The sequence below is a fragment of the Antechinus flavipes genome, chromosome 1 (genome assembly GCF_016432865.1).
Source record: "Antechinus flavipes isolate AdamAnt ecotype Samford, QLD, Australia chromosome 1, AdamAnt_v2, whole genome shotgun sequence".
Classification (NCBI taxonomy): Eukaryota; Metazoa; Chordata; class Mammalia; order Dasyuromorphia; family Dasyuridae; genus Antechinus; species Antechinus flavipes.
The window spans coordinates 3310214-3322358 of NC_067398.1; the positions used below are offsets into that span (position 1 = coordinate 3310214).

Sequence of the window (12145 nt, forward strand, 5' to 3'; positions counted from 1 at the left end):
AGTGGGGGCCGGCCACGGAGCCAAGGGGGGCATCCTTCCAGCTGGTCCCTGCCTAGGGAATGATCCAAGGCCTACAGTGTGGCCGGAGCATCGGATCCATCCCGATGGAGGAGCTGTGGGAGGACGAGCCCCTGGCAGGAGGAGGGAGCACGAGTAGGTGGGGAGACCGTCCCTCCATTCAAGCCATCAGGGATCTACTGAGAGCCAATTTAATTCTTTAAGATAATAAGTTTTATTTGCAGCACACAGGCAAAAAGAGTTTTCAGCATTCACCCTGCAAACCTTGTGCTCCAATTTTTTCTCTTTCTTTCCCCTTCGTCCCCTCCCCAAATGGCAAGTAATCCAATATAGGTTAAACACGGGCAATTCTGCACATAATTCCACAATGATCATGTTGCACAAGAAAAATCAGATCAAAAAGGAAAATATGAGAAAGAAAACACGCAGCAAACAAGAAAAAGGGGAGAATGCGGTGCTGTGACCCACACTCCGTTCCCACAATCCTCTCTGGGAGCAGACGGCTCTTCTTCACGAGGCCACAGGAACTGGCCCGAATCAGCTCATTGCTGACGAGAGCCATGTCCGTCAGAATTGATCCTCGCAGGGTCTTGTTGCTGAAGTATGTGATGCTCTCCTGCTCCCGCCCACTTCCCTCAGCCTCAGTTCCTGTCAGTCTCTCCGGCCTCCCTAAAGTCCTCCTGCTGGTCATTTCTTGTAGAAAATGCTCTCCCTTAGCATCCATAGCCCATCCCTCGAGGATCTCTCTGGGCCACAGGTGCGAGTTTCCGGCCTTTGGGCAGAGCTCCAGGACAGACACCAAGGGAGGAGGGAGGAGAGCAGGAGGGTATTATACAGGGATGCTCGCTGTGACTCCTGGACCCCCGACCCGACTCTGGGCGGGCAGAAGCAGGCGGAGACCCCTCCCTCGGGAAGTTCACAGTCTGCTCCAAGGCTCGGGGCCCTGGGCCACCTCCCAGGATACACCGGAGCTCCCACCGCCCTTCCCCACTGCAGCTGCTATGCAAGGCACAGGGTGACCAGGGCTGGGAGACGGGAGGAGGGGAGAGCTAGCCAGGCGGGCTTCCTGGAGAGGGGGGCCTAAGAGAAGGAAAGCTCACTGACTCGTGGCTCTCCGGGGGTTGGGAGAGTGCCGTCCTCCCCATGCCCAGCCTTCCCTCCTCCTCCGGCCTCTCCACTTTGTCTGAGCACAGCACTGAGGCCGAGGGGAGGGAGGAAAGGTCAGGGGCAGCAGGAAGGACGCGCTGAAGGGGGCGCTTTGGGCGGCGGGCGCTGGGCTCTAGCCCTCAGATGTGGGTGCCCTCCGTGGCAGCCCGAGGCCGTGGTCCTGCCTGCGCCACCACCTGCTCAGCTCCGCTCGGACCTGGGGGACCAGAAGGGAACAAGGGCAGGTTCCTTGGGGTGCAGCCCCCAGAGATGCTCTCCAGCACCCCCAGAGATGCTCTCCGACACCCCCAGAGATGCTCTCCAACACCCCCAGAGATGCTCTCCGGCACCCCCAGAGATGCTCTCCAACACCCCCAGAGATGCTCTCCGACACCCCCAGAGATGCTCTCCGACACCCCCAGAGATGCTCTCCAACACCCCCAGAGATGCTCTCGGCACCCCCAGAGATGCTCTCCAACACCCCCAGAGATGCTCTCCGACACCCCCAGAGATGCTCTCCGGCACCCCCAAATTGGGCCCTGCAGACTGCCATCTCCCCCACAAACCCCCCTCCGCTTGTGTCTTCTCCCAGCGGCTCCCTCAGCGACTCGGGCCCTCTCTCAGGCTCCCTCCTGGGGCTCCCTGCCCAGGCCCTCCCCTCCTTCCAGACACTCTTCCGGGCCCTGGCGCCGGGGGCGCAGGATTGGCAGATGCCCATTGGACAGCGCCCTTTCTGGACATCAGAGTGACCTCTCCTCAGGGAGTGAGCCCTCTCCCTTCATCTACCTTCCATTTTCTCTCTCTGCTTTTTTTCATGCCAACCCTCCCTTTTCCCTCCCTCCCTTTCTCCCTCCCTCCCTCCCTTTCTCCTTCCCTCCCTTCTCTACCATCCTGCAGCTTCCCCCCCCCCCCCATGCAGGGGCCTGGGCCTGTGTCTCAGCTGTGCCTTTCACCAGGCCTTGGCCAGCCCGGCCTCAGTGGCTCCCTCTATAAAGTGGGTGTGAGACTCTCCCCCTCTGAGGCTCCTTCCGGCCGCCGTAGAGGCCGAGCTCAGACCACTAGGCCTCGGGTGGTGGTGGGGATCCAACGAGGCAACAGAGGTGAAGTGAACCCAGTAGGCACTTAATAAACGCATGTTCCTTCCCTTCCCCTTCTGGCTCTGAGAGCAGGAGCCCGGGGCTGGGCTGGGACTCGGGGCTCCCTCTGAAGGGTTCCTGTCCCTCCCCATCATCTGGTTACAGTGGGGACCGAGCCCCGACACATCTGCCCCAGCCCGGGCCCCCAAACTGCGGCCTCCTCAGGGAAACCCAAGGGACTGAGCGGGCGTTCTGCTCCCACGGGGGCCTTCGCTAGGAGGCCCGGCTGCCTCGGAGCCCGCCTGGACCTCGCTGCCCACCTGGGGGCGCTCGGGTGCCGGGCCCCAGGAGGGACAGGGCGTTAACGGGGCCAGGAGGAGCTGGGGGTGCCCGGGCGGCTCGGCTCACCTCGTGGTTAAGGAAGCAGTAGAGAACGGCCACAAGAAAGCCCTGCAGGGATCAAAAAGGCATCTGGGTGGTCTCTTCAGCCTCGGCATTCAGGGCCTTTCCACCTGGCCTGGCCCCCTTCAAGCAAATGCTTCCCTGTTCCCGGGAGCACCGGCCCCTGAGCACTCCCTGCTCTGCCCCCACATCCTCCAGCCCATCACTCTGGAGAGAAAGGCCTCCCCCTCTCCCCTCTCCGGCCCTGTTTTCTGAAGCTGGCCCAGCTGCTCAGAGCCCACCGCGGTCCAGCCCTCATGGGACCGGAGACCCCTGCAGGGAGGCGTGGGAGGAGCTCTCCAGCCTCCGCTCCAGGGGGGGCTCCCCACGCCCCCTGGCAGCCCCCCCCAGGGGTCAGCTGGGAGCTTCTTTCCTAACAAGATCCCTAAGAAACACCTGGTTTCTCTCCCTTCTGGGGGGGCCTCGGCTGCCCTGGCCGGAGGCTGAACTCCCCAGTTTGTTGATTGATCAATCGATGGGCGATGGGGCAGCGGGTCTGAGTCCTTCCGCCCCTTCCCTTGTCTCTCACCAGGGGGATAAGTGAGCCTGGGACCAGCTTCAACCGGAAGCAAAGTTCGCCCAAGTTGGAAGCCGGCGGGGGGCGCCCTTCTCTGCCGCTGCCCAAGGGGCCTGGGACCCCCTCCTCCCCTCCCCCTTCCCCGGGGCCGGCGGCCAGAGCTCTTTCTGGTTCCAGGTCACACGGGTCAGCGATGACCATGTTCGTCCCTGCATGGCGCGTCCGGCCGCACTCGGCTCGTGGAGTCTGGGGCTGCCGGCCCGAGCCCTCCCCTCCCCCCCGGCGCGGGGGGCGCCCGGCCCGGGGCCCTCACCTGGAAGGAGCCGAAGCCCAGCTCCAGGCAGAGGCGCGGGCCCGTGGCGGCGCCGTCGGGGAGGAAGTTGAAGAGGATGTAGTGGGTTCCAAAGAGCGGGATGAGGAGCAAGGTGGACTTGGAGAGCCGCCTGCGGAGAGAAGGGGGATGGGGAAAAGCCCTGCCCCGGGGGGAGGGAAAGGGGGGAGGGGGGGTGTGGATCTCCCGGTGCCGTCAGGCCTCTGCTGGGGGGTGGGGCTGGGGAGGCTTCCACAGCCTCTGAGCAAGGTTCCGTAAGGGCCACGAATGAAGGGCCCCTGGCCACCCACGGGGGGAGGAGTCCCCACCGCCCCAGCCCAGAGCTAGTCCTCCTTCCCCTCCGGTGGGACGAGTTCAAATCCCGCTCCCTGCCCCAGCCTCCCCAGGAGCGCCCCCTGACGGCCTCCCATCCCAGCGCAGCACATGGGCAGCCTCGGCTGTCCCCCAGCCTGGCCCCGGTCTCTGGTTACTGCTGAGGACCCTCGCCCGGGGACCCCGGGCCACTGCGCCACCTCCTGCCTCCGCTTCCTCCGCTGGGAACTGGGGGGAGGATAGCGCCTGCCCCGGGGACTGTTGGGAGGGCGGGCTCCTCCAGCAGCCCAGACCTCCGGGGCTCCTGCCCTGGTACCTGCTGGGCCTTCTGCCCTCCCCAGGGCGGGGGAGGTGCCCCTCGGGCCTCTGCGCCCCTCCCGGCCGCCTCCCGGGCCCTCTCCCCCTTCGGCTCCGCCACCGGCCACCCCTCCACAGCTCCCCCCACCCCTCGGGACAGAGCCCCCCCCGCCTGCCCCCCCGCACCGGCTGGGCCCCCACCGGTACTGGGCGCGGCTGTGGAGGCTGCCCTGCCCCGGGTCCAGCTTCTGGAGCAGGATGCGGACGATGTTGAGGAAGAGGCCGAAGGCGATCTGTGGTCAGACAAGGGGGAGGGGGCTCAGCCGGACACGCGGGGGTCACCCCGGCGCCTCCCCGCCAGCCTGGGACCCGGCTTCTTCATCCCCCGCCCTCGGAGGTCGGCCAGGTTTGAGCAGTGCCCCAGGCCGAGGGCCTTCCCCTTTCCTGCCTTTCCCCTCTGCCCAGCCCCCCCAGTGTCGCCCCTCCCCCCTCCAGCCCCCCTTCCGTCTTTCCCCACACCCTGAGGCCCTCGAAGCGCGGAGGAGGCTGAGGTGGGGGCTGGGGCTTTGCTAGATCACCAGGGAGGGTCCACCTCACCCCAACTGAAAGGACGATGGGCCCTTTGATGATCCACCAGTAGGGGGAGCCCTCGTTCATGTCCCAGCACCTGCAAGGATAGAACAGTGGGGGGGAGGGGGAGGCAAGGGTAGAACAGCAGCGCGGTGCCCGGTGGGAGGCTGCCGCGTGCCCGCAGGGCCCCGCCCCTGCACCCTCTGCCCGCCTTCCGGAGGCCCCCGCCGCTGGGGCGGGGGCGGGGGGGGGCTGTCCGAGTGTATAAGAGTGTGAGCGCCGCTGAGGGAAAGGAGCAGGGCCCGGAGATCCTTATACACGGCAACAACAACTCTGTGGGGATCAGTTCTGAGGGACGCGGCCCCTCTCAGCCTGAGAGGAACCGACAGCTCCAAGGGGGCGGGAACGAACTGAACCAGCTGCGCCCGGGAGAGAGCTCCGGGAGACGGCCAGGAAGCGCCGCCCAGATTCCCGCCCCTCTATGTTTGCCCCCGCCTTGTTTATTTCCTTCCCAGGCTAAGTGGACACTGTTTCCGAGTCCGAGTCTTTTTGTGCAACAAAATAACGGTTTGGGCGGGTAAACATGTAGCGCATTTAACTTCTACTTTAACATATTTAACATGTACTGGTCACCCTGCCCCGGGGAGGGGGTGGGGGAAGGAGGGGAAAAGTTGGGACGAAAGGTTTGGCAACTGTCAGTGCTGGAAAATTACCATAGAACTTGTGAATAAAAAACTATGGGAAAAAAAAGTGTGAGTGTGCATGGTGAATGTGTGCACAAATGTGTGTTGTGAATTAATGGGGGGTCCATGGGAATATGTGTGTGTGTTGTAAGTGTGAGTATCGTGAGTGCGCGTGGATACATGAGGGTGAGAACATGGGGTGCGGTGAATGTGTGTGCCCACCAAAGGGTGCTGAGGAATGGGTGGGCTTCTGTCCTCACCAAGGCAGCTAAGGCTGCACAGTGTGGCAGCAGGCAGTGGGGGGCACACAGTGTGGCAGCAGGCAGTGGGGAGCACACAGTGTGGCAGCAGGCAGTGGGAGGCACACAGTGTGGCAGGAGGTAGGGGGCACACAGTGTGGCAGCAGGCAGTGGGGGGCACACAATGTGGCAGGAGGTGGAGAGCACACAGTGTGGCAGCAGGCAGTAGGGGGCACACAGTGTGGCAGCAGGCAGTGGGAGGCACACAGTGTGGCAGGAGGTAGGGGGCACACAGTGTGGCAGCAGGCAGTGGGGGGCACACAGTGTGGCAGGAGGTAGGGGGCACACAGTGTGGCAGCAGGCAGTGGGGGACACACAGTGTGGCAGCAGGTGGAGGGTGGCTGTGCGGGGGGAGGACTCACACTCTGTCTTCAAAAGCCAACTTGAAGAAGATCCAGACCAGGATCAAAACCGTGGGAAAGCCTGGGGAGGAGACGAGCAGAGCTGGGCCCCCGGAGCCGCCTCCAGACCCCGGCTGTCAGCAGAAGCTGCTCCAGTCTGGGGCTGCAGGGGCCCGATTCCAGGCTGGGCCATCCTTACCCCTTCCCCTCTTCCTCCATCATGGCCCAGACTGACCCTTGACCCTGGGCACAGAGAGCCCCGCTTCTCAGCCACAGACTGACCCCTGACCCTGGCCATAGGCTGTCCCCTGACTCCAGAAGGAGACTGTTCCCTAAAGCCCGCCCCGGCTTTCCCCACAAGACTCACCCCAGCCCCCGAGAACCAGCCACCAGAAGTGCCTGGGCCCGTTGGGGAAGGCCGTGGCCAGCAGACACGTCAGGTAGACGGCCTCGACCAGGAGCCACGTGAAGTTGGTCATGGTGGCGTAGTAGGAGAAGGCCACGGAGAGCTTGCAGCCGGTCTGGGGGCAGGGACGGGGGAGGTCAGGGCCGGGGGGAGGGGGGGCTCTGTCCCTGCTGCAGGAGGCAGGGCCTGGCCCAAGTGTCCGGGTGCCCGTGGCCCTCAGTCCCCGCACAGAGTGGGGGCGCTGGAGGCCAGGCCGGCTGGAAGGAGGCTCGGAGGCCACGGGCAGGGAGCCGGCGCCTCCAGAAAGCCCAGAGAGCGCCGGGACTCAGTGAGGAGCAATGGGGGCGGGGCTGGCAGGATGAGCATGGCCGGGCTCCCTGGAGTGGAGGGCCAGGAGAACGGGGCTTGCAGCCCAGGCCCGCAGGGGGCGCTCGTCAGGACTTGTCAGAAGAGAAGGTGACAGTCACCAAGTGACAGGAGCGGTCTGGTGCTTGCCCTCCCCCCCACAGCCCTCCCCCCCCCCCCCCCCGGGGCCAGGCCCTCACCGTGGAGAAGGTGCAGTGGTCAACCTCGGACTCCTCTTGGAGAACAATGGCGTCCTTGACGAAAACGGCCACAGCTTTGAGGATGAACGTGCAGAAGAGCTGGATGTGGATGTAATTTCTGGGGCAGCGAAGCCTCCTGGGACACGGGAGCACAGGGTCAGAGTCTGCCAACGGGGGGGGGGAATGGGGGAGGGAGGTAGGCGGGGCAACAGGGGTCAGGAAAATGGGGGGGGGCTGGGTCAGGGGGCCAAGGATTAGAGACCAAGTTAGGATGGAAGCCCTTGGAGGCAGGCTATGGACCAGGCACCTTGTGGATGGAGGCCAACAAGAGCGTTGGCTCTTGGATTGGACCGACTCTCTCTGTGCATGTGTGTCTGTCTCCCTGTGTGTCTGTCTGTCTCTGCAGATTTCTTTCCTTATCTCTCTCTCTCTGTCTCTCTCTGTGTGTGTCTGTCTCTGTCTCTCTGTATGTCTCTCTCTCTCCCTCTCTGTCTCTGTCTCTCTGTCTCTCTCCCTCTCTGTCTCTGTCTCTGTGTCTCTCTGTCTCTGTCTCTCTCTCTCCCTCTCTGTCTCTGTGTCTCTCTCTGTCTCTGTATCTCTCTCTGTCTCTGTCTCTCTTCTCTCTGTCTCTGTGTCTCTCTCTGTCTCTCTCTCTCTGTCTCTATCTTTGTCTCTGTCTCTCTCTCTATGTCTCTGTCTCTCTCTGTATCTCTCTCTCTGTCTCTGTCTCTCTCTGTGTCTCTCTGTCTCTGTCTCTGTCTCTCTCCCTCTCTGTCTCTGTGTCTCTCTCTGTCTCTGTATCTCTCTCTGTCTCTGTCTCTCTTCTCTCTGTCTCTGTATCTCTCTCTGTCTCTATCTCTGTCTCTGTCTCTCTCTCTATGTCTCTGTCTCTCTCTGTATCTCTCTCTCTGTCTCTGTCTCTCTCTGTGTCTCTCTGTCTCTGTCTCTGTCTCTCTCCCTCTCTGTCTCTGTGTCTCTCTGTGTCTCTCTCTGTCTCTCTCTGTAAGCCTGCTCTGAAATTCTGCAGAAGCCTTCCCCAATGGACCACAAGGTAATGAGGAGCTGTTCCTGCTGCTTGAGCAGAGGGCCCTACGGCTCTGGGGCTTCTGCTGGGATCAGGCCCCGCCCCTTGCTCCGATCGGACCCTCAGTCAGACCCTCTTGCCCCACTTCCCCGGCTCCTGCAGGTTCTCCTGGCCAGAGGGGGCGCCCTCAGCTCCCTCCCCACCCATTTGCATTTATCGGTGTCCAGTTGTGTTCTGAGCCTTTCAGAACCAGCAGAGACGCTGTGATCGTCACCAAGGGACAGGAACAGTCGGTCAATCAGTTAAGCTCCAGTGCAGGCGGCTCTGGGCTGAGCACTGGGGCTCCAAAGCCAAAAGCAGGGATGGTTCCTGCCACGGAGAACTCCCATCCTCTGGGGGGCGCCAACAGTGGCACGTGTAAGTATTTACATATCATACGCAAGGTCGGTGCAAGGTACTGGGGGCCGGAGCGCGTGGGTCTGGGGTCGTGACACAGGAGGACGAGCTTCCAGCAGAGATGGCTGCTGGTGGTTGGTGATAAGTGGTGAGCACTGGGGATCCCTGGTGACCACTGGTGATTACCAATGACCATTAGGGATTAGTGATGACCATTGGTGACCACTGGTGATTACCAATGACCATTAGGGATCAGTGATGACCATTGGTGACCAGTAATGATTACCAATGACCATTGGAGATCACTGATAAGCACTGGTGACCATTGGGGATCACTGATAATTACAGATGACCATTGGAGATCAGTGATGAACACTGGTGACCATCGGACATCACTGATGCCCATCGAGGATCACTGATGAGCTTGAGTGACCCCTGGTGACCACTGATGGTTACTGATGACCATTGGCCATCCCCAGCATCGGGGGAGACGGGAGATACCTGAACATCATTAGGATGCTGATGGCCACGAGGAGGGAAGCAAGTGAGACGCTGTAGCCTGTGGTGTAGATGATCTTTACCGTGGAGAAGTAGGATTTCTGGAAAGGAAAGGACTGTGAGCTGGCAGGCCGGGCAAGGACACACCGGGGGGGAGGGGAGCAACGGAAAGCGAGCCCAGGACATGAACATTAAAGCTCCCACGTGAGGGGTACGAAGCCATGCTTATCCACACAAATGGTCCACATGGTTTCCTGTAGCTCCGGGCCCGTCAAGGCTGTTTGGAACAGGGCGGAAAGGGAGCGGGGATGGGGCAAGGGTAGGAAATCAAACTCAAGGAAAGCCTCAGCTTGGAAGGTGGGAACCTGCAGGGGCAGCCGGGCTGGAGGGACACACATCCCACAAAGAGAACCCCCGCCTGGGCCTCGTGACTGGGCGGCCCTTATTCTTCCTCAGGCTCTCTCGGACCCGGGCCTCCCTCCAACCTCTCAGTAGCCTTGTAGCGTAGAAGCCAATGATGCTATCCCATTTTATAGTTTGGGAAACTGAGGCCCGAGTAAAAAAGTGGCAGACTCAGACTCCCTCCGTAAACGAATGAGAAACCTGCAAACGGCGGTAAGGAGGAGCTGGCAGATAGCCGGGTTCTCATTCCAACTTTGCCACTGACTTAGCATGTGATCTTATAGGAGTCAGTGAACTCCTATGGCCTCAGTTTCCCCATTTGTAAAGTAGGAACTTGGACACACTCGCCCTGCTCTGTGGGGGGGATGGGTGAGTGGGCTCAGGGATCAGGCTTTGAACAAATGTGAAGCATAGGTAGGGGCCAGAACTCGGGCTTCCCGCCTCGGGGCCTCATGGGCTTTTGGCTACACGAGCCTGAACCACCAAATCATCAACCCAGCCTATCACTCACTGCCCAATCCCTGTTATTCCCAATATCTGTTATTCCCATTCTTTTGGATGTCATTCCTAGGAACAGGAAGGGGAAGGACCAGTGGGGCCTCCTGCTCCCTCTCCGGGCACCTTCCTTTCCTTCCCTTCCCTGGGCACCTTCCTTTCCTCCCCGCCCCGGGCACCTTCCTTTCCTTCCCTTCCCTGGGCACCTTCCTTTCCTCCCCGCCCCGGGCACCTTCCTTTCCTTCCCTTCCCTGGGCACCTTCCTTTCCTCCCCCTCCCTGGGCACCTTCCTTTCCTTCCTGCCCCGGGCACCTTCCTTTCCTTCCCCTCCCTGCGCACCTTCCTTTCCTCCCCGCCCCAGGCACCTTCCTTTCCTCCCCGCCCCGGGCACCTTCCTTTCCTTCCCCTCCCTGCGCACCTTCCTTTCCTCCCCGCCCCGGGCACCTTCCTTTCCTCCCCGCCCCGGGCACCTTCCTTTCCTTCCCCTCCCTGCGCACCTTCCTTTCCTCCCCGCCCCAGGCACCTTCCTTTCCTTCCCCGCCCCGGGCACCTTCCTTTCCTCCCCCACCCCGAGCACCTTCTTTTCCTCTCCCTTCTCCTTAACATCCTGGGAGCGACCCACCTCCTCAGCCAGAGATTCCACCTCCACCGGGCACGCTTCCATGTATGGCGGGGAGGGTTCCGACCATCCCGTGGCCGTGCAGTCTCTCCTCACCGTTCCTGGAAGGGCGAAGAGATCATAACGAGGGGGCGGGAACATTTGTCTCGAGGAGTCCCCACGGACATTGCAGGGATCCCCAGGATTTCCCCAATGATGGGGTGCAGGCCCTGAATGAACCCCTGGGGATCGGGGAGGACACTGTGCTCGCGGCCCTGCCTCAGTGGCGGTCTCTGAGCTCTATGCCCCCCCGGCTGCCATCCCAACCTCGTCCTTTACCTAACGGGAAGATGTGGGGCAGGGGCCGGGAGCCAACTGCATCTCACCCTGGCCCTGTGCTCAGCACTTCTGGTCTTTCCTGCTCTTGTCCGTCCAGGAAGGTCAGCAGGAGATGCCGTCTGCCTCCCTCCTCCCCACCCAGGTTCCCCATCCTCCCTCCCTCTCCCCGGCTGCCTCAGAACCGCCTCACCTGGCTTGGGGCTGAAGAGCGAGAAAAAGGCTGGGCAGGGCAGGGTGACTGAGGCCCCGGCACCCACGGCTGGCCAGCAGAGCAGACCGTCCCAGTCCCTCTGGCAGCCTAGGCAGGAGCAGAGTGGGCAGCCTGGTCATGGCGTGAGCGGAGAGCCCGAGACCAGGGAAGGCGCAGGGGGCAAGGGCTCAGGGGGCAAGGGCCCACGTGGCCTGGGCACTGGCTGTGCCCTCTAAGGAGGAGCAGGAGTGCCCATGGGGGTGGGGGAGCCTTGCCCATGGCTGATCCCCAAAGCCCGTTCTGTCTCAGTCGGGAAGGCTACAAGGTGCTGAGAAAAGCCGCTGAATGGCCAGGATGGAAAGCTGCCCCCTCCGCTGGGCACCTCACGCCAGGCTTGGGGTGGCTTTCACTTGGGGGAAGGGTTGGACTGGGAGGGAGAGAAGGAAGCCTTTTACTGATTAAGATGGGCTGGATGAGGGCAGAGAGAAGGCCAGGGAACCAGACTTCTCCCGGGCAGGAGGAAGTTGTGATTTGCCGAGCCCCTGAGGACTGACAGCCCAGAGCATCCCAGGCTCCTTAGCGGTCCCCACGCCCGGAGGGCTGGCTACCTGCGGTGCCATTGGATGGCTCCTGCTCCCCTGGCACACACGCCAGCTCCTCCTTCTTCAGCTCCTGGAGAAGATGGCATTCTGGGTGCACAAGCCCCAGCACCTGCGGAGAAAGGCGCCCAGAAGTGCTGCAATACCCGTCCCATCCTCGAGAAGGGGCCCGGCTCCCTGTTCTGGGGCACCAGGTACTGCCCATTGTCTTGGGGCCGGGCAGAGCAGCCAAAAAGTGGCTGGGACGTTGGGTCTCCTCAGAGCAGAAGCAAAGGCTGGAGCCCCTTCCCTTTGGGGGTGTGTAGTCTCCAGGAGACCCACAGAGCGGGAACGAGCGCAAGGTGAGGAAGTCGGCCCATCGGCACATGCACGTAGAACCATTCCGAGAGCACGTCCGACAATCCGAGAGCACGTCCGAGACATGGAGTCGAATGGAGACCAGAATCTCGACTCCCCGATCGATTCACTGCCATCGATTCACCATCTCCAAAAATCCCCCACTGGGGGGAGGCAGCACTGAATTATGGGATTTTTGAAGATGGTGAATCCAGGGGCCTGTTCCCAGGCCAAGGGGAAGCAGCCAGTGGTCAGGAAGAAATCCAAGGTAACTTAGGGAGGGATA

The 12145-nt window shown here is 61.9% G+C and overlaps 1 protein-coding gene across 1 annotated transcript; it reads right to left on the bottom strand.

The window, feature by feature from the left end:
* Positions 1–208: 208 nt before the first annotated feature.
* GHRHR (growth hormone releasing hormone receptor) lies at positions 209–11877 on the bottom strand. The gene is made up of 13 exons (XM_051973569.1): positions 11533–11877; positions 10925–11032; positions 10420–10517; positions 8904–9001; positions 6983–7118; positions 6399–6552; positions 5652–6031; positions 5422–5443; positions 4736–5019; positions 4340–4431; positions 3512–3641; positions 2649–2690; positions 209–1381 (listed from the first exon to the last, which is right to left on the bottom strand). The coding sequence occupies exons 1-13, from the start codon at positions 11726–11728 to the stop codon at positions 1298–1300; spliced, it is 1824 nt and encodes a 607-aa protein (XP_051829529.1). The 5' UTR covers positions 11729–11877; the 3' UTR covers positions 209–1297.
* Positions 11878–12145: the final 268 nt, after the last annotated feature.